Source organism: Bos taurus, chromosome 1, assembly GCF_002263795.3.
Source record: "Bos taurus isolate L1 Dominette 01449 registration number 42190680 breed Hereford chromosome 1, ARS-UCD2.0, whole genome shotgun sequence".
In the NCBI taxonomy this organism is placed as follows: domain Eukaryota; kingdom Metazoa; phylum Chordata; class Mammalia; order Artiodactyla; family Bovidae; genus Bos; species Bos taurus.
This window is the reverse complement of record NC_037328.1, coordinates 149,663,998-149,689,773: the sequence shown is the minus strand read 5'-3', so window position 1 is coordinate 149,689,773 and position 25,776 is coordinate 149,663,998. Positions and strand designations below refer to the sequence as shown.

The 25,776-nt window shown below is 39.5% G+C and overlaps 1 protein-coding gene across 7 annotated transcripts in view; it reads right to left on the bottom strand.

The window, feature by feature from the left end:
- DYRK1A (dual specificity tyrosine phosphorylation regulated kinase 1A) overlaps positions 1–25,776 on the bottom strand; it is a 144,521-nt gene that overhangs the window by 21,812 nt on the left and 96,933 nt on the right. For 5 of the 7 annotated variants that reach the window (XM_059885113.1, XM_005202082.3, XM_024990067.2 and 2 more), the window contains 7 exons: positions 21,639–21,835; positions 16,631–16,750; positions 14,521–14,709; positions 11,132–11,279; positions 6,922–7,208; positions 4,224–4,370; positions 2,344–2,484 (listed from right to left, as the gene is read on the bottom strand). In XM_059885113.1, the coding sequence (XP_059741096.1) occupies positions 2,344–2,484; positions 4,224–4,370; positions 6,922–7,208; positions 11,132–11,279; positions 14,521–14,709; positions 16,631–16,750; positions 21,639–21,758 (1,152 nt within the window). In that variant the 5' untranslated portion in view covers positions 21,759–21,835. The remainder of the gene's footprint in view (positions 1–2,343; positions 2,485–4,223; positions 4,371–6,921; positions 7,209–11,131; positions 11,280–14,520; positions 14,710–16,630; positions 16,751–21,638; positions 21,836–25,776) is intronic. The other 2 variants (XM_059885116.1, XM_059885128.1) reach the window with 1 other exon arrangement.

Here is a 25,776-nt window from a genome sequence, read left to right as displayed (position 1 = left end):
CCTTACTGAAACAGTCCTAAACTAGAAGCAACCCCAACATCCATTGACAGGCAAATACAGATCAATTTTGGCATTTCCATTCAAAGAAAGACTGTGAAGCAATAAAATGGAGTAATTTCTGAGACACACTATGGACGAATCTCCAAAAATAATGCCTGTTACGTCAAAGAAACAAAATAATAAATACTTCAGGATTCCACTTATATGAATTTTGCCTGTGAATAGTCAAAACTAACTTAGGATGACAGAAATCAGAAACTGAGAGTGGACGACAGAAAAGGGTACTGGAGGTGATGGGAGCAGTCTGTGTCCTGTTTCAGGCAGTGGATACACTGTCGTAAGTAAAAATGAAAACACAACAAAGTGAAGACTTAAAATACCCATCTTGTACATAAACTATACTTCAACAAAAAAGCGTCATTTATAACCTTAATTCTTTACCCTCTCCCACCAAAGGAAAAAAAATAGCCAGTAGGTATGGATCTCATTACTAGAAGCTGAAATGGGCTCTTGAAACATAAAATGAGAACTTAAAAGTAAAAATAAAATCACTATGGAAATAAGCTGAGCAAGTATACCGAAAGTACATGTACATCTCTTCATATTCATGGTTAAAATCCCTAGTGCATCTTCATAATGTAACCATTTGGTTACAGATTTGATTTTTTTTTGTTGCTGGAAATTTATTTCTGTTTAAAAAGGAGTAATTATTTTACATTTTAAAAAATTAAGTTTCTTAAGTCAGTTGCTTAATTGCAGCTTAGGAAAATCTCATGAAATCTACAATTAATGTATATTAAACGTAGGTCAAGATACTTTCAATTTTAAGGGAAAAAATAATCTACTCTTCTGAGTGAAATGCTCCCCTCAAATAATTTAAAATAATAATAATTATAGCTCAATTTTGGGAAAATGATAGGTTACAGTCCATTGTGACTTAACTGTGGTTTTATAAGGCAGAGATTGAGGAAATGAATAAATGTCTCATTTAGAAAAAGAAAAAAAAATTTAGCAGATGAAGCAAAAAAAAACTTCAAACTGGAAAAAGAAGTAGTAGTATGTATCAGAAAGAAAACTGTAAAGCAGGCATCACATACTCCATGCTAATTAAGAACAACTGCAAGAGCTACTCTGAATGCTGGTGAAGCTAAGAAGGACTCCCCTGGGAAAGGGGCCATGACTGATAGAGGCACGTGGACAGAGGCGGAAGGACCCAGGATGTCTGCTCGGTATTTCCCATCCCTTCCTTAAGGGGAGGAGGCGTAACTTAGCTGCTGGATATCACACTGCCTGAAACTTTAGAGAACAGGGCAGAATGCAGTAAGTTACAAATCAGCTGTGAAAGATACAGTTTTACATATATATATATTCTTATTAAAAAACACTTGATATTAGAAGCTAAGACTCCAGAGCTGAAGGTGAATTACAGCAAATAAGCATCACCTTCAGTTCCCTGGAAATGACACCTGGTGGCAGTATCGCTGAAACGCAAGGGCAAAATGAAAACTGCAGCAAAAATGAAATTCCTTAAGTGTTAAAACGCAGAACTACAATCATAAAGTCTCTGGTGTATGTATCACACACAATCATATATTTACACAGTATATTCATCTAATACTAGAAACAAACTAGATGGCAAAACATATGATTATTTTCAGATATATAAAACAAAATTGTAAATCAAGATGCAAAATTGTCATCATTTATTCTACTAAACTGACATGGTTGAGATGCCTGAAAAGTTCTCAGATGAGAGAAAATTACTAAAAGGTCTCTAACGCATTAAAACCCTCACTTTGAAAGATTCTAGAGGTGTGAAACCCCCATTATCCAAGCTAGGAAACTGAAATCTATCAAAGGACCATCCAGTCAGTTCAGATTCTTGTCACAAACTGCTTAAGTCAGAAATCCTTTGCTCTCATCTGAACTACAAAAAAAGGCCATTCCTGCAGTTATAACTTCTACGGTTCCCAGCTGCAGTCCTCTTAACTGGGATCCCAATGTATACCCAAACTATGAGAAACAAAGGTCAAACTGCCTGATTCTACTGTGGAAACAAGGCATGGTGATTTGATCAGCGGCCTCAAAAGGCAGGCAGACAGTTTCAAAATGAAGACTTAAAGAGAATACTGAGCATTAACCAAACAGTGTTCAGGTCATACAGATAGCTCAGGTCAAGCTAAAACCAACTTGTGAAGAAAATCTATACCCGAGTCATCAACAGAACTACTGTTAACAGCGGACTTCAGTAACACTGTTTTCAAATATATACAAAAATGCGTTATAAAGACAATTCAGTGAAAGAAGTAACAAAGGCTCAAAAATATTATTTCCCTATTTTACCCGTTTTCCGTCTTTGGTCTTCTTTAAATTCCAAGTGCCATCTGGCAACTTCTCAAAGAACTTTCTTGCTTTTGGTGCTTGGTCAAGAATATGAGCAGGCGGAATACCCAGAACTTCCACTATTTTATTCATCTGATCTACCTGTATTAAAAACAAAAGCAAAAAAAAAAAACCCTATAATTTCTACTGTAAAACATCGTATATCTGCTCATCCATTCACAAATTAGAATAGAGAGAGTCTCTCCTGTGTGTCAGGCACTCCTGCGGGCAGTAAATACACAATAATGAAGGAAAGAGGTAACCCCCTACCTCCTGAAGCCCCACATTCCACAGAGGGGAGGGCACACGATTCAGCAAAGACATACACACATCTATGGGATGGCAGGTGGTCATGGATACAACGGAAAGTAAGGAATGACTGGAGGGGATCGCAAGTTTAAGCTTGGGAGAGTTAAAAAAAAAAAAAATGAAAGGCTTAATAAAGTGTGGACCTAATAAAAAAGTATCTTTCTAAGGTGCAGATTCATTCCCTCAAACACCTGAGTGTCCACTGCATGCTAGAAATCATGTCCATGGAACAAGCAGTAAACAAAACAGACAAAAATCTCTGCCCGAAACTTTGTATTACAGAGGAAGAAATCATCCAGAAACAAACACATAGTAAGATCTACTGGGTACTGACTAAGGAAAGGGAGAAAACTAAAAGGACATGAGTGAGGGGGGCACCGCAACTTAAAGCTTAAAAGCTGCCGTGGAAGCTTCACAAGCAGGTGACATGAGAGCAAAGCCCCCTGGCACCAACGCGCGGGCCCTCTGGCCACCATCTCCCAGGGACCTGAGAGAGGTCTGCATGCTGGGGGGACTGGGCAGGAAGACGGACAGAGGGACAGGCAGAGAGAGGACGGGAGGCGGAGGGAGGGAGGGGTTTCCCAGCTACTCAAAGGGCTCTGGCTTCACCATGTGTGAGACGGCAGCCACTGAAGTTTCTCAGGCGATCTTAATGGTGTTTAAGTTCATGAAAAAGGTACTATTACCTTTATATTATTTATTATTCAAAGAAAAACAAATACACACCACAGCAATTACTGCCAAAGAGCAGCTCGCTGGCGAGAGTGAAATGAACTAGCAGAAGGAGGAGGGGACAGGTTTCTGACACTCCTTGATGACACTACTTGTCATGAAATTTCATCAGCCTTTCTTTTCTCGTGTATAAATGAACGGACTGATCATAATCTGCAATGGTTAAATTTTCTTTAAAAGGAAACAAACAAAAAAACCTCCACAAACAGTTTTAAAGACAAGGAAAGCCGTTCCTCCAACTGTACGGAGCTTAGACCCCCTGTCCCTCGCCCTCGCCTTCCCACCACTGCCTCTGACCTCCAAAGATCTTCTAAGAACACAGACTGAACACTTGTTGACTACAAGAATTACACTTCGCCTGCAGCTCCAAAATTCTAGAGTCCTAATTTACCCTAAATTATTCAGATCAAATATATCTATCAATCCCACTGGTAATCATTTATTAATACTTTAATTCCACGTCATACTCTCAAAATTTACAGTGTTTTTAGGATGGTTCCTCATTTCATCACTATTATCTTTTTCTGTTATTATACTTAAAATCTATAAAATTTATACCGAAAGACTTAACATTTTCTAATGTAATTTACTATTCCCCTTCACTGGTAGATTTAAAGATCTCACTTCCCATCTCATAATTCTAAACTCACCATTATATAATTGAAATAATTTTAAATGGATAAATTAAGTTTAAAAGACCAAACACTTGAATGATTTAGGTTGATAAACAGAAACGTTTTCCTAAAGAACAATTTCCAGGTTATACTGTAAGAGATTAAAAGCAAAAAGAAATCATGTACCTCATTGGCTCCACTGAACAGAGGCTCTCCAGTGTGCATTTCAACCAAAATACACCCGAGGGACCACATGTCAATAGCAAGGTCGTAAGGCATTCCCAGTAGCACCTCTGGAGACCGATAAAAGCGACTCTGAATATACTGGTATATCTGAAATATATTTCAATAACAGTTTCTGTTTAATTGTAGTCAATACTGTATGAAGAACACAAGTCTAACATGAACAGAAAAAACTGGGTTATCAGTAATGTTTACTGATTTCAACATTTGACTATGAATACTGTTTTAAAGAACTAAATGTTTCAAGGGAGTGGTAACTCTAAGACTCTGAAATGCAAAATGTGCATATACAAAAAATTCAAGCCCTTTATTTAGTTCAGTCCTAACAGGTACTCAAGATATATCCTAAAACAATAATGCCTTATTAGAAGAAAATATGATTGAGAACAACTTATTTCCCTATTAACTACTCTTCGCTGCTGTGGCTACCATTAATTTAACAGCTAAATTATATTTAAATTAACTTAAAGAATGAAATTTCTTCAGGTTAATTCAAAGCATTAAGAGTCAAACTCAGTACAATGTAATTGAAAATTCAGACATCTGTATTGTACTAGTCTCACAGATAAACCTAGAAACAGAGCCATGCAAAGATTCAACTGGGGGTCATTTCTGACTAATCGCTTCTTTACCCCATCCTCCTCCATCCATCATAAGACTTCTTAGAAAAAGAAAATCTTGAAATGGATTATTTGCAATGGAATAATCTGAGAATGTCTTCAGAGATCAATTCATCTTCACTTGTCCATTTAAAATTTGTATCCAGAAATATCACAAAAGCAAAGACAGCTTTATATTAAAAGGGAGAAAACAAAACAACACCCTGCTAACTAGACTACCTAACTTAATACTCAAACCCGGCAGCCAGTGGCATGAAGATGCTTTCTCAGAAAGCTGCTGGGGCCCGCCCCAAACTCCAGCCGAACCTCGGAGAATCATCTCATGACCCCACAAGCAGGTCAACCCGACCTTAAGGCCTTTTCGAAGTGAAGAAAGTCTAACTGAAAGGGACCAGGAAGAAGAAGTACACTACCCAGTTTTTAGAAGCCAAGAGCACCCTGAAGCCCCAAAGACAAGCTACTGCTGAGACTCGTGTTTCCCAGCTTGTGAAAGAATCCTGCCACCCGCCTAACCAGCTGGCGATGTGCAGAGCAGGAGTGGGCTATCCGCAAGGCTGCACCCTGCTACCCCCTGACGCTGAGCCAGCAGGCCTGGAGGAGGCCCACTGCATGTCTGTTTTGGAAATGACTTCCCACGGGATTCTGACAGTCACATATTGGGTTGGCCAAAAATTTCGCTCGGGTTTTTCCAAGCATCTTATGGAAAAACCGGAACGACCTTTTGGCCAACCCAATAATTAAAAAGTCACTGAGCTAAAGGTATAGTTGTCTCCTGCTAATAGTGTTTGATATTAGCATAGAATATACGACTTGGTTCAAAAAGGAAAAAATTTTGCAAGCCTTAAAATCTATTCAAATGATTCAATATAGGCACATATTTTCCATTTATAATATACTCTCTTATTAACAACTACAAGCATCTCTTGATTTTCAGAGGCACTGAAACTGCAAACTTTGCTTCCTATTCCTTCCATTTTTAAAAATTACTTTAATGCAGCATTTGCTACCATAATTGGCAGGAAATAACAAAAGGACAATCCTGTTAACTGGTCATAAACCTTCATAATTAAATTAACCTAGTTTATTTAAAAGCTAGAATAAAGTTGGACAAGACAGAAAATGTCACTAATTTGGAAAAACAAGAAATGGAAACCCAATATGAAACACTAATATCTGAAAGTCAGTTATGTTTTTACCTTTAAAAAAAAAAAAAAAGAAAAAGAGATGCAATTTCAATATCTACAAGTAAATAGGAACATTTTAAATAAAGTATCAAATAGTGATCCTAGCTGGTTTCAAAAAGAGAACAACCTACAACTTTTGTTTCATATGCAAAACAGAGTAGTTTTCATAATGCTAGAAAGAAGAGAGGGAAACTTGCTTTCCCAAATCAACTAAACCTAAATCTACTTATTGCTATGGACATGTTTGCTTTTAGCACCCAAAAACAAAAAATTAGTTTGTTTACCACAAACTAATATGTCCACTGGGCTTCCCTCGTAGCTCAGTTGGTAAAGAATATGCCTGCAATGCAGGAGACCCAGGTTCAATCCCTGGGTTGGGAAGATCCCCTGGAGAAGAAAATGGCAACCCACTCCAGTATTCTTGCCTGGAGAATCCCAGGGACAGAGAAGCCTAGCAGGCTACAGTCCATGGGGTTGCAAGAGTCGGACACAACTTAGCAACTAAACCAAACCAATATGTCCATTAGCTTGGACACACGTCATAATTTATATCCATCCTGTTTTCTCAGGATGGATAGAAATTATATCCTTTTAGCACACACATAATTTAACATAAACTTTGAAAAACAAATACCTTCTAATTCAAAGTATTACTATCAATGTTTGCATTTAAAAAAGGATTTCCCAAAATAGGTATCAACACAGGTGATTCAAGATTTAAAGATAACAACCCTGTAATTACCTTCAAATTGTATACAGATTAGTAAGATTTCAATATCTACTTACGCTGTTTTACCTAATTCTAACTTTAAATCACAAGTTATGAAATATACTTACCCTCTGCCCCAACTGACAAGAACTGCCAAAGTCAACAATCTTGATTGCACTGCGTTTAGGGTTACAAAGAAGGATATTCTCCGGTTTTAGGTCACAGTGAATGATACTAAGTTCTGGAGTCGCAAGGAAAAGCAGTGCAGTGCACATCTGTTGTGCAAACTTTCGTGTTAGGTTCAAGGAGACACCTCGAAAATTGGTGTTCCTCAGCAAGTCGTAGAGGTTGTAGGACAGCATTTCAAAAACTAAACAGAGATGGTTTCGAAACATAAAGTGGCGTTTTAAATGCACTGTAAGAGAACAAAAAGTTTCATTTTAAATTATACATACCAAAAAAAAAAAGTGAGAATAACACATAGGTGAATTCTACAATACTCTATAAAATGTCAATGTCAAATGCAAGGTTTATCAAATTAAAATTAGGAGATAAGCATTCCGCAGTAAGCAGCACATTCTTTCAGCAGTTAAGAATATTGAAACTGGACATCTGCTGAATCCGCCAATAAGCAATGTAATGTAAGAAGTCCCACCAAAATGCCTAAGTCAGGTCTGAAAACACAAGCAGTAAACTTACACGCAGTACTGTGAATAATAATTTTATCCTCACATGTAAGAGAAAACACTTTTGACTTCCTGAGACCCCTACACCTCATGACTTATTCTAAGCTCCACCCGCTGGGATGTCCAGCCTGTGACAATGCTATACACGGCAGACCTCTCTGGGAAGGCTTTGATATACATATACACAACCTGCTCTGCTAAGCCTTACGATTTCACCAATAATTTTCTAAAACAATTGTCAAAGGAAGACATTTTTTTTTTTTTTAGGCAAATACAGCAAAGGCTTTGAAATCATGTTGTAAGGTACTAAGAGTTCATAATCAATGTATTTGATTACATTCATCAAACTGGTACATAGGATTCTTATCCAAGATTGAAGCTTTGGGGAAATTTCAAAATAAAGCTCCATCACAAGAAATTATGAGTAGGCTTAGGAATGGGGAAAGTATAGAATACATTACTTGGTATCACTACTGACCTTCTTTAAAGGCTTAATAGTCAATAAACCGCTTTGAAAAGTTGTGCTGTTAACTATTGGAGAAGGCAATGGCACCCCACTCCAGTACTCCTGCCTGGAAAATCCAATGGATGGAGGAGCCTGGTAGGCTGCAGTCCATGGAGTTGCTAAGAGTCGGACACAACTGAGCGACTTCACTTTCACTTTTCACTTTCACGCACTGGAGAAGGAAATGGCAACCCACTCCAGTGTTCTTGCCTGGAGAATCCCAGGGACGGGGGAGCCTGGTGGGCCGCCGTCTATGGGGTCACACAGAGTCGGACACGACTGAAGCGACTTAGCAGCGGCAGTAGCAGCAGCTGTTAAGTATTAACGCTAACTGCACACCAGAGGAAGTCACTGCCCTCCAGCAGCACAGCTCTCACATCTACCAAACTGAGCACCTGTAACTCAGCTGAGATGACATAAAACCACCATCTGTCAAGGCTACCTCCATCTTGGCCTTTGAGTATAACTTAAACAGAGGTTTCTCTACAGCTCTATCTGGAATAACCACGGCATTACTCAGTACCTAGGTCCTGAGAACAGGGATACCTGTGCTGTCCTGGTGGTAGACCTGAACTGCCTCCCTGAGAGCTCACCATTCTTGTTTTTAGATCATTCCTGACACAAATGATTGCAAGTCGGGATAACACAATACAACAACTACCACAGCTCTATAGGAGTCCACAGTACCACTCAATGCTCAGCCACTGTTACATAAGAATGTCTAATATCTGCTCTTAATTACTGAGTTCACAGGTTTAAAATGAAGAACACAGCTCCACGTGACATAAGATACCCCAGAGACATGGTCCAAGTAACAGTTTTGATCCAATTAAGCAGCGGCCACTAAAGGGATGCAAAAGGTAACTGATGTCAGAATTCAAATGTGACTATGAAAATCCCTCTAAGAAGCTATGATCAGAATATTCTTCTGATGGAAGATCAATCCACTCAATTCCACTGATTCATCATTCACTTACTGAATAAATGTGCTGAGCACTAAAGACATTGTCAAAGGAAGCTCAAATACAAATATGTATGTTCAGTTTTTGGGGAAAATGGAGGGTTGGCAGGATTTTGTTTTAGACCTAAACTGAATGCTTTTTTAACTAGACCATGGCTGGTAGCAAATAACCCAGATCCAGCAATCACTGAAGTCAGTTTATTAAAAACAAAAATAGTAATTATTATAAGTTAACCAAGTAGCTAATATTTTGTGTTTTCTTTCAATAAAGCAGAAATACATAATTATAGTGATGCTATCAACATTTTCTCTACTACTTAAGCAAAACTTCAAAATAAACACACAAGAGTGAGGAAGAAGAGGGGAGTTATGTTCAAAGACCGTAAGTCAAGCACCCTTAGAATGTCCTTCCCAGCATCCTATGCCCCTTGAACGGAAAAGCGCCCACCTTACGCTAAATACAATGAGAGTGAACAACAAACATGCAATGAATGTGAGAAGAAAGGATTTTAAACACAACGTTATTACTATGGGTTATATCAGATATCTACAAAGACAATAAGAAAGAAAAAAATAGTATAAGCTCATTTATTATGTCAATGGGGAGTGAAGGATGTTCCATAAATGAAATCTATCTGAATCATACACCTTTAAACATCAATTTTTTTGTTTCTATTATTTTGGGAGGACTAAAGAAACATAATGTTCTCTCTTTATTTCTTAAACAGGAGTCTGCTAATAAAACTTAACCTCGTGCTTATCAGGTAAAGCTAGCATTTCTGACGTGAGTTGCTGCTGCTGCTACTGCTGCTAAGTTGCTTCAGCAGTGTCCGGCTCTGTGCAACCCCACAGACAGCGGCCCACCAGGCTCCGCCACCCCTGGGATTCTCCAGGCAAGAATACTGGAGTGGGCTGCCATTTCCTTCTCCAATGTAGGAAAGTGAAAAGTGAAAGTGAAGTTGCTCAGTCGTGTCCGACTCTTCGTGACCCCATGGACTGCAGCCTACCAGGCTCCTCAGTCCATGGGATTTTCCAGGCAAGAGTACTGGAGTGGGGTGCCATTGCCTTCTCTGGATGTGAGTTGCTAATACACATCTGTTTTTTTTAAAGTCTGTAATTAATTGGTCCTAAAGTCTCTATTCATTGAAAGGACTGTTGCTGAAGCTAAAATGCTTTGGCCAACTGATACGAAGGGCCGACCCACTGGAAAACACCATGATGCTGGGAAAGACTGAAGGTAAAAGGAAAAGGAGGCGGCAGAAAATGATCAACTCAAAGGACATGAAATTGAGCAAACTCTGTGAGACAGTGGAGGACAGAGGAGCCTGGTGTGCTACAGTCCATGAGGTCACAGTCAGACAAGACTTAGCGACTGAACATGACTGGACAACAACAAAAGTCTCTATCTTAGAATGTATAATTAGAAGATGTTTCGCCCAGATATCAATTGGCCCTAGACTTCACGGCTGCTGCTAAGTCGCTTCAGTCGTGTCCGACTCTGTGTGACCCCAGAGAGGGCAGGACTTCACCAGTTTCATAATTCTTCTGTCTCCCCTTTCGGTACTCAAAAGAAACACCACAGGATAAGGAAACAAACATAAGCTCTGCAGTTAGATCAAAGCAGATTAAGATTCTCACTCCAAGAACCCTGGAAATGTTACTCTTTGTACAAACAACCTGTAATATACGGATTCTACTATTAATGCCTCTGTACAGGACTGAAAAGCGTAAGGAACACAGCAGGAGTTCAAGAAATGAGGCTACTATTTCTCAAGAAGAGCCTGACACCTTGGTTCAGACATTCCAAAAATGGTTCTATAACCATTAACAACATAATCGCTCACTTCTAATTTCTGAGCTGTACTAGAATGATTAAAGTTAACAGAAAGAGAACCCTCTGGATAAACAAGCATCATGAAAGCAAACCAATGATGCTTGCAAGTTGAAAAACAAAAGACGTGACTCTCATTTGTTTCTACACTACATACACCTGGAATGCACATTCCCAAAGATTAAAAGATTACTGGTGTATTAAGTACCATATATAAATTGATGCCCTTCCAACCAAAATAACGGAACTTTTTATTCACTCACTTTAAGATAAAGTTAGCATTCTTCATACAAGAATACGCATAGCTCAAACCGGCGGTCTGAGTCGGCACGCTGCGCCCTGTCTGCCTGCTTACCTATGTAGTATTTCATTTCAGTGTCATGTTTGTTCATGAGCTCAAGAAGTCGCACTTCTATCTGGGCTTGATTCAGAAAAGCCTTCTTGTTCTTTATTATTTTAATGGCAACCCATTCCTGTTCCACACGATCATATGCCTTTACAACCTAAAAAAGAAAAAAATAAATATTTCATTAATGAACAATTTAACAGCTTGCAGCTCACCTTAACTGTACATTTATCTAGCACTTCCTCTGCCCTTCCTGAGAGAGACCCTACTCATTTCCATTCAGTAGCACCTATTCACTACTTTGTTATCTTAAATCAATTTTTCAAATGGGTTTCTTTCACATCCTTACAGTATTTTTAAACATCCACAGAACAACTTTCTTAAAATTAGACTATTTTCCTCCTTCAGAAGTAAATTATGACTCTTGACACATACTTTGGTTTTTTTTTAACTTCTCACTAAATAGCATCGTTAAAACTATTCTTTTAATTAAAAAAAAAAAAAAAGCTGGCTTTAATTCCAAGCATATGTGTGAGATACTTAAAAGGTTTTAAGTTATCTGAAAAATGTAGATAACTTTCTAAATTTAAATTATATTCTCATAGATAAAAACTTAGACATATACCAGAAGAACTAGTTTATGCTTTAAAAGTGATAAATTACCAAGAAATAAGTTTAAAATGCCGTAATTAGGGGATTTTGAGTTTTAAAATGAGAATGAATGCTAAGGAAGCAGAATGGTCATGTGCAAATCACTATGCACATCTCTAGTTTAAAATTTTATTCATTTAAAACAAATTTCACACTCCTACAAATTTACACATAAATTATAAAATACATAGTTTAAAAACTGTATCTCTGCAAAGAGTTAATCTTATGTGTCTTTTAAATCAGAGGGACCCATGGAAACCTCTGACTGAGCGGGTCTGATATTCTTCTGTGTCACTGGCCGTGTAGACTGTCCCAGGAGCTGCAGTCTACTGCCCGGATCCCAATGGTCTCCAGGACAAAGGCCACTAACGGGGGCCCAACTATTCACTGACTTAGCAAATAGTTAGCCGGCTCAGTGCTAAAGCAATGTTTCCAACCCCGAATGACACATTCAGTAGGCTGTTTTCAAAAATACCAATGCTCAGAATCCAGTCACAGAGTCTGGTTTAATTGTTTGGAGCCCAGACACTGTCCTCCCTTCCCCCCGCCACCCCCTTGATCCCCGAAGCACCCTGAAGACTTCAACGTGCAACCAGGACTGCCGACCACTGCCTTAAGAAACGCAGCAGCCACTTCTCTGACGAGGATCTGGTAGAGAATTTAGTCTGACCCAGACAATACGGCAAACATGTCCTGACCCTGAACATACTCCAGCCTAGGAGAAAGGTATCAATCAGTCTGACCTGGTAAACTGGTTTGGATGTCAAAGAAGGCTATGTCGTCACAGGTTTGCTATGCTCATTTGATCTTAGGAAGCAAGAGTATGAGAAAATTAAAGTAAGGGGGAGGGAGAAGGTCTCGGTGAGCTCAAAGACTGAGTACTGAAGGGAAACTAAGCTGAGTGAACAGGCAGCACGGCCACAGTTTTCACGGCGCACACCACAGAAGTCAGAGCAGCGTCCTGCAGAGAGGAACTGCCTGAACACCGGGGTAATTCTGAAGGTGGGGATGACAATCACTCTACCTAGGGTGTTCACAGCCTTACTTAAAAGGCAAGCCTCAGAAATGCCTTTCCTGAAACAGCTTGGGTAGAGAAAGCAGAAGTTGCTTCTGCCACAATGTTACAAGTGAAAGAAAGGGCGTCCCTGGTGGCTCAGAGGGTAAGGAATCCACCTACCAATGCAGGAGACTCAGGTTCAATCCCTGGGTTGGGAAGATCCTCTGGAGAAGGGAATGGCTACCCACTTGAGTATTCATGCCTGGAGAATCCCATGGACAGAGGAGCCTGGTGGGCTACAGTCCATGGGGTCACTTTCATAAAGGTAAAGTATTTATTTCATAAATACTTTCATAAAGAGGGACTCCCCCAGACACTGAGAATCCTGACTCAGGAGAAGAAGAGGTTACTCATCAAGGGGAAAGGCCCCAAACTACATATAATTACAGAAAGTCTCTGGAATTGTGGAAAGGGACAGACATGTTAGACACACAACACCAGGCCCGGCAGAGCCACACCAGAATTACAGACGTCTTCTAAGAACCTCAATCATATTTCCCTATAGGTCTAAGCTTGATCTGTCTGGGCCCAGAGCTGTGGCTGTTTTGCCCTAAGCATAATTAGACTAACACATGCTGAATTTTTCCTCACTGGTTGAAAAGAGGAATATTTTTGCTTTCCTGCAGAGCAGGAACAGATAACTAAGAGTATACAGGTTCCATAGTTTAAAAAACAAAAACAATCTCCAAAATAAAAAAAAAATCACCAAAAAAGCCACAAGAATTCTTTGCACTGCAAACTAACAACTGACTCACTGCGCAAAAGCTACAAGGCCAAGGAGACGGGGATTGACAGTGAATCAAACCTCAAACAAAACCGCTCTGTGACTTGATGGCATGGGGTGAGAGAAGGCAGGGAGACTGACAGATGGGAACAGCCAGGAGCCTCACAGCCAGATACAAACTTTTTAACAGGGCAAGGAGGGAGGGCTGGCAGCTCTGAGTCTGGGCACAGGTGAGGCAAGAGGCTAACACAGTTAAAGTCTGCGCTTCGTCCTGGGCAAGTGAGAGACGAGAGCCACAGGTGGAGAGAAGAGGCCAGGGACAAAGAGAAACACTAGGCCCACTGGAGTGCTCCCTTCACTCTTCCGGGCGGAAGCTGCCTGAAGGATCCCCCCCATCGGAATGATGCCCATCACAGTACTAGCAACACTGATGCCACGAGGACTTAACAGGAGACCCTCTGTCCGCTCAGAGAGGCCTGACGGAGTTGTAGGAGGAGCTGAGGACAAGCTCGGGGCCCAGCCCTGGGCGTCCAAGTCTCCAAGGTGAGAGGACACCTACGGAGGCAGCTGAAAATGGTCATTTGTTGCCCCCTTTTGAGGAGGAATATCAGGCAGGAAGGTAATTATCTCCAGCATACATCATGAAGAACCATCCAGAGACTAAAAGCCCAATGAAAGAGGCAATACTATCTGTTAGTGATTCAAATCTATCACTTAGTAAAATAACTACTTGGTAGCTATAGCAACTCTGTGAAACAAACAAACAAAAGTCTAATGGAGTTTTTATAGCTGATGCAGCTGATAATAGTTTTACTAACTTTAGAGAACTATAATAACCCAAATACTTACATATCCATTCTTTATATCTATTTACAAATATTAGGAGAGTTCTACTGAGAAAAGGCTATAATAACATGACTCACTGAGAAGTTCTCATTTATAAAATTCAGCAACTTGTTAGACTACCTGTCCAAAGGAACCTTTGCCTATTAAGGAGTCAATTTCGTAACGATCCATCCACTTTTCTCCGTTTTTTACAATATAATCATAGTTATCATCATCATAACCATCGTTGTAAACCTTCCGCTCCTTCTTATGACTAGAATCGTCTCCCTGGCCCTGTTGGTGTCTCCGCTTCTTTTTTGCATAGTAAACCTGTAATGAGAGAATCTAGTGTTAACTGTGTAATTAAAAATCATGAGGCATGGCGTGGCACCATATATATACATATATATCAAGAGTACATATGAGACAAATCTGCCGTCAGTAAGAAACTGATGAATTTTTATTCTATGGAACAAAAAAAAAAAATAAATTTCTATAGCTGCTATCTGAATTACAGAGTAACACTAATATACATCAAATGAAAAACATCTATAGAAAAATTCACTTTAGAATTATACTGTTCATACGTTTTATAAAGAGGAGATATTAAGTGAGTAGGCCACAGTCTCCCATTTAAGAAAAGCAACAGGACCTGATTTACATTTATTTTTTAAACTAAGGTATAATTTACATTCAGTGAGCTAGTATAGATCTTAAGAGTGTATAATATAAGGAACTTTGGGAAAACGTATATGCTGATATAAACAACAAATGCTAACCGCACCCCCTTCTAGTCAATCCCAATTTTATATTTGATCCTAAAGCAAAAGATTTCAGAAATGAAAGGTGAAATGTATATGAACTGATATTTTACTAATATGGGAAGGGCCTCTGTGACAGGCCCGGCTTTGAGCTTATGACAACAAATTAACGAACACCAGTCAGGCCCCCTCCCCCCACACTAAAGGTCATAGAAGTTGTGGTTGATCACAGACTAAGTTATTTTCCTTGTATCTGTTTTTCTTATAAAACAGTTTCTAAGACTAGTAAAAAATAACAGGTGGACTAGGCAATAGTTCTAGTAGTTGGTAATTAATGAGGCAATAGTTCAAGTAATTGGTAACTAACTTTGAGGAAATGATAAATTACACTGTATAAAGCAACGTTAGAAAAACTAGTTTACCAGGTAACAGTTAAAAACAAGCTTCAACAAAGCTACTTAACAGTATTAGTTTATCAGATTATTTTCAGATGACCAAAAACTAGTTTGAAACATCTTTTAGAACATATAAATTGTAAACAAAATCCAACTTAGAAATGTTCCTCATTGAGTTCACTTCAATTTTATCTTGCCACATTGCCACAATAATACTGGCGTTAAACAGCACCAAACTGCTAAGAAATTTATACACACATAAGAACATCTTTTTAAATGGCTCTCAAACTGGCAGAAGATAAGTCTTTAATGTGAAAGTATGTAGGGCCCCATTGGAAGAGGAAAGAGAGCACAGGCGTGACCACCCATCTCCAGAAAAGCTCATTTAATTCACTACACAGCTAGAGTTGATGTTAGGAGTAAATAACAACCAAGCCAAAGGGCTAAAACACCAGAAAAATAATTTCTCAAAGTGAAGAGTCAAGTTGGAAGATGAGTAATTCACAGTGCTATGTTTTTTATCCTACTTAATCCCACCAAAAAGGCTTTCAGGTATCTTACAGTGAAAGGATACAGATTAAAAAAGAACACACATTAAAAAGAAAATTTTAAACCACACAGATATAGGTTTTATCAGATAAACTAGGCCAAACGCCTGTTAACTGAGCATTAAACACATATCAGAGCTTCCTGACATCTCTGGCAAAAGCAGAAACAGATACATAAAAATTGAAGCAAAATTCTGTAACATTTTCATGCTTTTACATTATCACTATTCCCTCCCTTTCCTCTGAAGTTTTGGAGAAGGGGTATTATAGAAATTATAACTCAGCATGTATTAAATACAGCTTTGAAAAAGAAGGGAAGTTACTCACAATTATCTTTTTACAGTTCTTGTTTATATAGCATCTTTCTTTTACACAATTATGATGCTTTTATCTATAAACCGCTAACTTACCAGTCTTCATAATCATCAATATGACAATCCTTGGGAATTAAAAGTAATTTTAATATGTTTAAACACACTAAAAAATAGCTTGTTTCCTCCACTCTATGGCGAGATAGACACTGTTATAACAAATCAATAGTTCTTACCTCATTAATATGCTTATATGTTTTGATCAAGTCAACAGAAAGTTTTCTCAGGGGAGCAGTAGCTGGATCACGGAAGGTTTGGGGCATCCGCCTCTGTAACATGACAATATCAGGCATCACCTTAAATAGACAGAGAAGACTAGCACTTTAACTATACTGTACTGGTATGAACTCCCTCTTCTGTAACCTGTGCATACGTATTGAAAACAAAACAGACATCCACATTAGAATACGAAACATTCTCTCTTGGTCATCTCTTTCAACCGGAATCCAATGAAGACAACCACTGCAACAAATAAATGAAATTAGCAAACAATATACCCCGCTGCGAAGCCTTCAATTTTGTTTCCCAAATTTAACGAGAGGATTACAGACATTCCCCTGGTCCAGGACACACGCAGAGGCTGCCCAGAAGGGCTTCTCCACTGTACAATCAGCCTAAGGGAAAATTTCTTCTGAATGGCTCCTCCAGCCTGCCCTGGCTCACAAAAGGCAGGCAGACCCCTTGCTCTGCACAGCGCCTGCTGGGAGCACAGCTGAAATCTGCTCTCGTGTCTTCAGGCTGACGGAGGAGATCCACCCTCCGCCTTAACACATCCAACTCCCCCTCCACACTCCCTCTGCCCACCCTGCACCGCACGTGCCACCACCTAAAATCCTAGTATACGTTTACTGGGTTACTGGTTTTAGTTTTTCTCCTCCTTCCACTCCTGGGAAAACGCCATATGGGGCAGACATAGCTGACCAATGCTGTATTCCCTCTGCCTACAACAGGAGAGACAGACTGTCTGAAACACAGGAGACATTTAATAAATATGTGATGAATAAACAAGAGAATCCATAACACCAATATCCCTATCTACGATTACACTAGCAGCTAACCACAAATAAATTCCAGAGAACACCTTAAAGCTAATGAAACCTTTTTAAAAACTCATTTTAACCACACTCCCAACACAAAGCTAACCCACGGCTCTTTCATCATCCAATAAGCAGTCAGGGTTCAACTGTGAGCCTCCTGCTAGATGGGGGATGGAATAGGAAACACAACCGTCCTTCAAACACAAACACAACACACCCAGAATTACTGCAACTGGCACACCAATGACCCTAGAGGGTGTGCCCACCCGAATCCTCTACCTCATCTCAAGCTTCAGCAAAGGGGTTCCCAGAGGGTCTTCCGTGACCAAAAGATCCTCCAAGGCAATTACAGACATCAAGGTACCCTCAGTCACCAGTCACCCTTGGGCTGCTGTCCAGCTCTCATAACAGACATACTAGCAAAACTACCGAGCCCCCGGGACAGCCTCTTTCAAAGGTACTCTAGTCAACCTGAGGGGCAGAGAGACACAAGACATCACAAGAGAAATGTCTGGAGTCTTGGGAAAACAAACCCACAATAAGCAAACAGAAGAGAAGACGGTTGTCAGGACGGAACAGCAAAGAACCCCATCCCTGCGGCATGAAGAGATGGCATGATCGTGGTGCTTACCTAGCTGTACTTTCTCTTTTTTTTCTATGAAACAAGTGGAAATTTCATTTGAGCCAAATGTGAGGATTACAACCTGGGAACAACAACTTAAGACACCAGAACTGTCCTGCCTCTGTAGTTTCTCTTAAACCAATATTAACATTAGTTTCCTCTGCATCTATACTCAAACCCTAAAAAGTTTTCTGCACTCAGTATGAGAGTGTGTGCTACGGGCTTGTCCTGTCACCAAACACTGCTCTCCTCTTCCACAACTAGCCAAACTGCCGACAAGGCCACGCCAATTAGCTAATTCTAAATACCTTACTTTTATGTACTCTGGCCACAGAAATTACTATTTCAGGGGCGTCTGTATGTATAAACCAGATGAATTCCACCCACAAAAAACTGGCCTTTAGATAAGACTGCATTTCACTGCTTGAGATGGTGCCTTGTACAGAGCAGGCACTCAAAATTCATTTCTACATGAATTTTAAAAAAACAAATTCATTTCTACAAACTAAACAACTCTTTCTTCACTAACTTTCATTGTAATTTCATGTTAAGTAACTATCTTCTGTTTTTCGCTACTGTGGTACAATAAGCACCAATACAGAATTAGAAAATAACTCGTCCAAATACACACTCAGTTATAAATCTATACTAAGACTCAAAGCTTCTGATGCTTTATCCACTTCCACCATCTCACAGTCACAAGGTCAGGAGAAGGTAATGTGGCCAGCTCCCTTCCTCCCTTCCACCGCTGGGCGAAAGCCCGTGGTGTCCACAGGAGCCAGGAGCCCCCAGCCTCCACACTCCCCCAGCATCCTCAACTGAAGAGGAAGCTGTGAGCTCCCCTCCCGTGGCCGCAGCTCTCTGGCTCTGGAGGCCAAAGAAGCCTCATCCTGACGCTCCTGTCTGTGGAAAGACACAGATCACTCTCTCTCACATACACACACAAAGCAGGAGTTCACACCTCCTGCGAGGTAAGTTACAAGAGCTCAAACAATCTTCTTCCTTGAGAAGAGTCCATAGCGTTAAGTGCTAGGACTTCATTTAAAATTGATTTCTAGTTTAATAATACCTATTCCAGCTATTTTGTTTATGTTTTCCTTATATTTTCATATGCAGTGGAGAATGAGAAACACTATGTCCTGTCTTTTTCGCTATTTTGAGAGCTATTAATAAACCCGAATAGCATATGCAAGACATACCCAGAATACACAGTTTAAGAACCATGAAAGGTACTCTGAAAACAGCCCAGAGAGAGACAGCATTCTAAACATCAATCACACTTGTCTACATTCACTTTTACTACATTTATCTTTTGATAAAACTGTGGTTAAACTTATATGAAATAAACTCACACAAGAAAGACTAACTACCAGAAACAACATGTTAAGTTAGTTCCTTTCAACTTACTTGTACAATAAATCTTATTTAAAAAGCACCAATAGGATGATTAGTAAGAAACAGTGGAAATCAAGTAACAAAATTAGAGAACCTTAGAGCTAGAAAGTACTCTGGTGGGCCCAGTCTAAGGTCCCAATCTTACATTCAAGGAACCGAGAGAAGGTTCAAGGTGACCTGACTCAAGTCCCTCAGCCAGCTCATGACAAGCCCTGAAGTCCATGTCTGATGCCTGGCAGACCAGGTCACATCAGTGCCTTTACACTTCAGTTACTAAATAAGCTTTTAATTACTTTAGTTACTTTTAGTTACTTTAAGCTTTTAGGTTCTGGGATTTCTGGAGTTTGGCAGAAGTATCTGGCTGAATATTATTACTTAAAAGATGGTCTTTTTTACATCATATGCATCTTCAAAAACATTTTACAGCTTAAAATGGAAATGCTAAGTAACTTATCTCTTACTGGAAAATAACCCTCAAGATGTCGGTTGTATCTAAAAATAGGTACTTTGCTAACTAAATTACCGACTACTATCATATAAACAAACAATAACTTTACAGGACTGGATGTTTTCCCTAGCCCTCCGCAGACGCCAAGTGTTAGAGCTGAACGAACACTGTGTGTGTGAGCAGCAGCGAGCCTGGCCTGAACCCAGGACTGCTTACAATCCTGGAGAAGGCACCAACGGGAGTTCAGGCCCTCCAGCTATAAAAGAGACTGAAAACAGGACGCCTGCCTGATAGGCTAATTTTGAACAAGGAGGAAAATGAATCCAAACGTAGTTTTTCCAAAGTGCAGTGTGAACAGATGACTGTGCTATTACTACTTTTTGGGTGTCCAGAGAATTTTCTTCTGGTGTACACAACACTTTCCAATTCTGACCAACTGCTCCAATTCTTAAACATACAACTTCTCAATTTACTGTATAAAACAAATTCTTACATCTTGCCATAATTTACCTTAGCATTTAACTGTGATTGTTATTACTGACATGCAGTGTCATTTTATAAATGCAAAGTCAGTTCAACTATGATCAAATCTTACTATAATATATACAAGGGGGTCCTCAAATAATGATGCTACTTAGGTGGGTCTATTCTAAGGTCCCAATCTTATACTCAAGGAACAGAAAGAAGGGTGCAGGAGACCTGACTTGAGTTCCACAGCAGATCACGAGTCAGGACCTGAAGTCCATGTTTCATGACCAGCAGACCATGCCATGTCAATGCACGGTAGCCAACAGCTCATTAAAACTGTGTGTTACTGAATTAGAAAAAAACACGTTTCCTCAAAAAATCCAGTATTAGAAGTACTTTGAAATTTTCTAAGTTTTTGTTTACATTAAAAGATCTAAACAGTGACAAACCAAATTCCTAAGTACATGGAAAAACGGTCATTTTAAACATACACTCAGTCTCAATAAGGAACGAGACTTTACCAGAACTATAGCTAGTTTGAAGAAAAAAAAAAAAAACCTCCCCAAATCAAAAAATCAACATAGTGGATGCAGTTAAGTCAGGAAGATATTAAAAAGATACACTTATACACACATGCATGTATGTATATACATCCAGAGATGTCAGTATATTACATCTATTATAGCACTTTACACTATCCATCTTACATGAAATCACTGAATCTTTAGTCTAAGTGTTAAAATGAGAAGCATGGTTAATTTACATTTTTTCTTTTTAATTTTAATGAGTTTCATATTTAATTCTATAAAAGTATACTAAAGTAATTTCTAACAGTGGGAAGTTTGTGCTTTAAGTTTGCTATAATGGAATCTGACTTGTTTTCCTATAACTTACATTTTTCTACCTAACTGCTTTCCCATAAAAACAGCTTTAAAGTTTTTTAATTTTAACTAATATTCTTTATTAGAAATAACTCCCCCTTCTCACTGCAGAATGAGAAAATTTGAATTAAAGTAAAATACACAGGGAAAAAGAAAAATATCCAACAAACTTTCAAATGCAAATTTCTCAACATCGTCTTTTTTGTCAATCTGGAATCCCCCGTCACATGCAAAACTGAAAAACATTAAGGCATTTTGCCTATTTACTATTTGATCATTTTGAGGAATAAATTACCATCCCAACAAATCATTAGGAATACATTGTGAACATACCTGGTTAGTTAGAGGTTGCTGAATCTGGTCAGAATAAGATAAGGCAGAAACCTGTTGGTCACTTATGTTTGGCTGGCGACGGTCACTGTACTGATGTGAATGGGGCATCTGTCCAGCCATCTGAAGGCCAGCAGCATGGAATGAAAATGACGGTGCAAGCCGAACAGATGAAGGTTTGCATGCTGAAGTCTCTCCTCCTGCAAGAAGATAACAAGTGTGGTTTAAAGGATGCACTCATATCCTGACGTTTCTATCTTTTGACCTATTGTTCTATAAATATTAAGTCTTTAAAAATGCAAACAAGGATATGATACTCAACATAACTGCTGTACAATAAATGGTACAAAACGTAACACTGATTCAAATGAGTACATATAAGCCTGTTTCAAGAGAAAACCTTAAGCAAATCTTTTTGTAAACTAGTGGAAATAACCTTTAATACTTACTTTTACATATTAGATCTTTATCAGTTAAGAACCGTAAGTCGCAAAAGTAATCTCTGAATTCCTGCAAAGGGCCTGACCAACAGATCAGCTCTTTAGAAATCGATTAAAAGGAACACTGCTGAGAGTCTGCTCTGCACCTGCCAGGTGTACGGCCATCAATAACCAAGAGCCCCCAAACCAGGTGAAAAACTTGTCCTAGTGGTGCTCACCACTGACACGGGAAATTAAAAGTTGAGTACACAACTCATGGAAACAAATTCACAGGCTGCTGCATTCCTGACTCTTCCAACACAGTCCTTAGAGAACCCAGACCAAGAAAGCCTGCCACAAAAATGAACAATCGAGAATCATCCCGCAGGTAGACTGGGACCATGGTCATGACTTTTCACAGCAAAAAAGAAAAGTGAAGACTTTGTTCCTAAAAGTATTTGGCAGCTAACTAATAAAACTAATTTTTCTTTAGGAAAAGAGAAAGACTTTTCTTCTTATATTCAACCAAATTTGCAAACACAGACTAAAGCCAGAAGACAAACTGTAAAACCCTGGCCAACCAACACTGGCCCAGCATACCTGTGCTTGTCTTGCTGAGTAAAATAGCGAACTATGACCATACCACACACCACACTGCTCAGCACTGGGGTACTTTTTCTAAAGTGGGCTTATTCTGAAACATATTTAACAGCGCTGGCCCCAAAGTGAAGAGCACAGATCCCTGGCCAGACTGCTGCAGTCTGAAATCTCAGCTCCACACTCACCAGCTGTGTGACCTTGCACACCTAATTTCCTGATAATAACATCTACCTCCAACAGTTGTGGTGAAGGTTAAAGTGCTTTAATACATGCAAAGTACTGGGCTGGCCAAACCATTCTTTTAATTTTTAAGCACTGACTATATCCTATATAAGTACTAAACACACCCTATATAAGTGCTGAATATATCCTACACAGCAAACGCCACTGTCTTCCACCCAGTCAACCAGCGTCAAAGCTCTGGGAGTCACAGTCGAGATCTTTTCCTCCACTGACCACCTCATGCAAATGGCAGCCCAATCCTGCTGACTGTGCCTCCTATGAAAAGTGAAAGTGAAAAGTGTTACTCGCTCCGTCGTGCCTGACTCTTTGTGACCCCCACCGACTCTTTGTGACCCCATGGGCTGTAGCCCGCCAGACTCTTCCATCCGTGGGATTTCCCAGACAAGAATACTGGAGCAGGTGGCCATTTCCTTCTCCAGGGCATCTTCCCAACCCAGGGATTCAACTTGGGTCCCCCGCACTGCAGGCGGATTCTTTACTGCCTGAGCCACGAGGCAGAAGTGCCTCCTAGAGAACACTCAGCTCTTCTTTCCATCCCCTTGCTCGGTCCCTCACTTGGATGACTGAAGTAGGTCCCTAGCAGCTCTCTCTTTGCCCATGTGCACCCCTCTATTCTTCAGACGGCTACAGGGACCATTTCCACAGGATAAATCTCAAATTCATAACCCCTACTTAGCAATGCTTTTAGACCTTAGCTTCTATTTCCCTCCATTACAGCATACAGTCCTTAACTGACCCGAAGGGTAAGATTAATAAATATCTGCTAAATAAGTTAAGGATAATGTTCCTATGATGACAGGTGGGATAATTTCTCTAAACATGTCATTACTCATAATTAAAAAATAAATCCAATTATGCAGAGCAACTTTGTTCAGTTAAAAAAACTTTTTATCCTAAGGAAGTAACAGATGATGTACACAAAGATAATTAGGGAAGAATGTTTATCTTGGTATTGTTTGCAACAGCAAAAAACTGGAAACCTAAATGTCAAATAATTGGGAGGGAGGTTAAATCTGCATGTTAAAAACATAAAACACTAGGAAGGAATACATTTAAATGAATATGAAAAGAACTGAGGTCCTTGATCTAGAAAAAACTCTTATAAACAAACAGCAGACAGGCTCTGCGGCTCTGAACGGCAGTTTACCGCTCGGAGTCCTGGTTTCCCACCCACAGCAGTGGAATCACTGTTAATATGCTAACCCTGTTCCTTTAGGTTCGGTACAAGTTTTAACTCAATACCACAAGCAGACGTGCAGAATAGAACCTGGTGCATAACAAGCACCTAAAAAAAATACCAGGTTCTATTTCTGTCATCAATGTCGTTATTACATATTGTATTTAAAACTTATTTTTTATAACATATAGACAAATCATTAGTATACAGTTTAACCAATCATCATTAGTTGGTTAGCCAACCTTGTCCTGTGGGGACAGGAAAATAAAAACTGCCTTCATTCTGGAAATCCCCGATACCATCGTATGATCCCTCCCAATCAGTATCTAATGACCTCGTCCCCTAAAGTTACTACCACCCTGACCTCCAAAACCAGATTCATTCTATGTACATGAATTTGTCTGCTTAATATCAGGCTTATAAACTGTAGCCTGTTTGTTATCATCACTTTAGCCCACTTTTGATTAACACTGGATGACTCCCCGTTTCTAGATGGCTCAATAGGTAAAGAATCCACCTGCAGTGCAGAAGACACAGGAGACACAGCTTTGATCCCACGGTCAGGAAGACCCCCTGGAGGAGGGCACAGCAAGCCACTCCAGTATTCTTGCCTGGAGAATCCCCATGGACACATGGACAGAGGAGCCTGACGGGCTACAGTCCATGGGGTCTCAGAGCTGAGCACGAATGCTTGAAGCAACTTAGCACGCACATTTCCAGTTCAGAGCTATTATAAACACTGCTACTAGGAAGTGACTGCTTTTTGGTATATAAAGAGACGTCGTCCTGTTGGTTTTTTCTTCAGTTTTTGTTTAATCAATCTGTTTGTTCCCTAGCAGTTAATGAAAATTCCCTGTGCTCCACTCCTTCACTAACACTTGGAATCATCAGTATTTCTAATTTCAGCCGTGAAAGTAGGTGTGTATTCCACTGTGATTTTAATGTGCATTTTCCTCCTGCCTATGAGCATCTTTTCATTTATCAGTCACTTGGATATCCACTTACGTGAAAAGCCCATTCAGATTGCTTTTTGATTTTTCTATCAAGAGTCATTTTCTTACAGATTTCTAAAATTTTTAAAAATTACATTTTTAACATATTTTGGATATAAGCCCCTTATTGGCTAGCTATAGACGGTTTGTATTGTCTCTCTCTTAATGGTGTTTTTTGATGAACACCATCTCTTATTGTTAGCAACTTTTGGTTTAAAATTAGTACATTTGGTGTCTAAGCAATCTTTCCTTATACCAAAGTCATGAAGAAATTCCATGTTATCTTCCAGAAGTCGAGTTTTACCCCTCATATCTAGAGATGTGCAATGCTCTTGGATCTGATTTCTATGAGTCTGCAACAGCAATCAAATTTCATTCCCTCCCCAGTGGATATCCAATTAACCCAGAAGCAATGATTAAAGATAAACTTCCCAATGCCCTGTGTTGTCATCTTTACTTAATTCACATACTCACATGTTTGATGTGTTTTGGATTCTTTGTTCTGTTGGATAAAGACTTACCTAGAATTCTTACATCTATGTGTAAGAACCAGAGATTGCCTAAATCATGGTAGCTTCAGAAGTTTCAATATCTAGCAGAGAATTTTGTTCTTCTTCAAGAATGGTTAGGCTATTCTTAGCCCTTTGTGTGTCTATGTTTTCAAGTTAGCTCATCAAATTCACCAAAACAAACGCGTGCTGGTGTTTCGG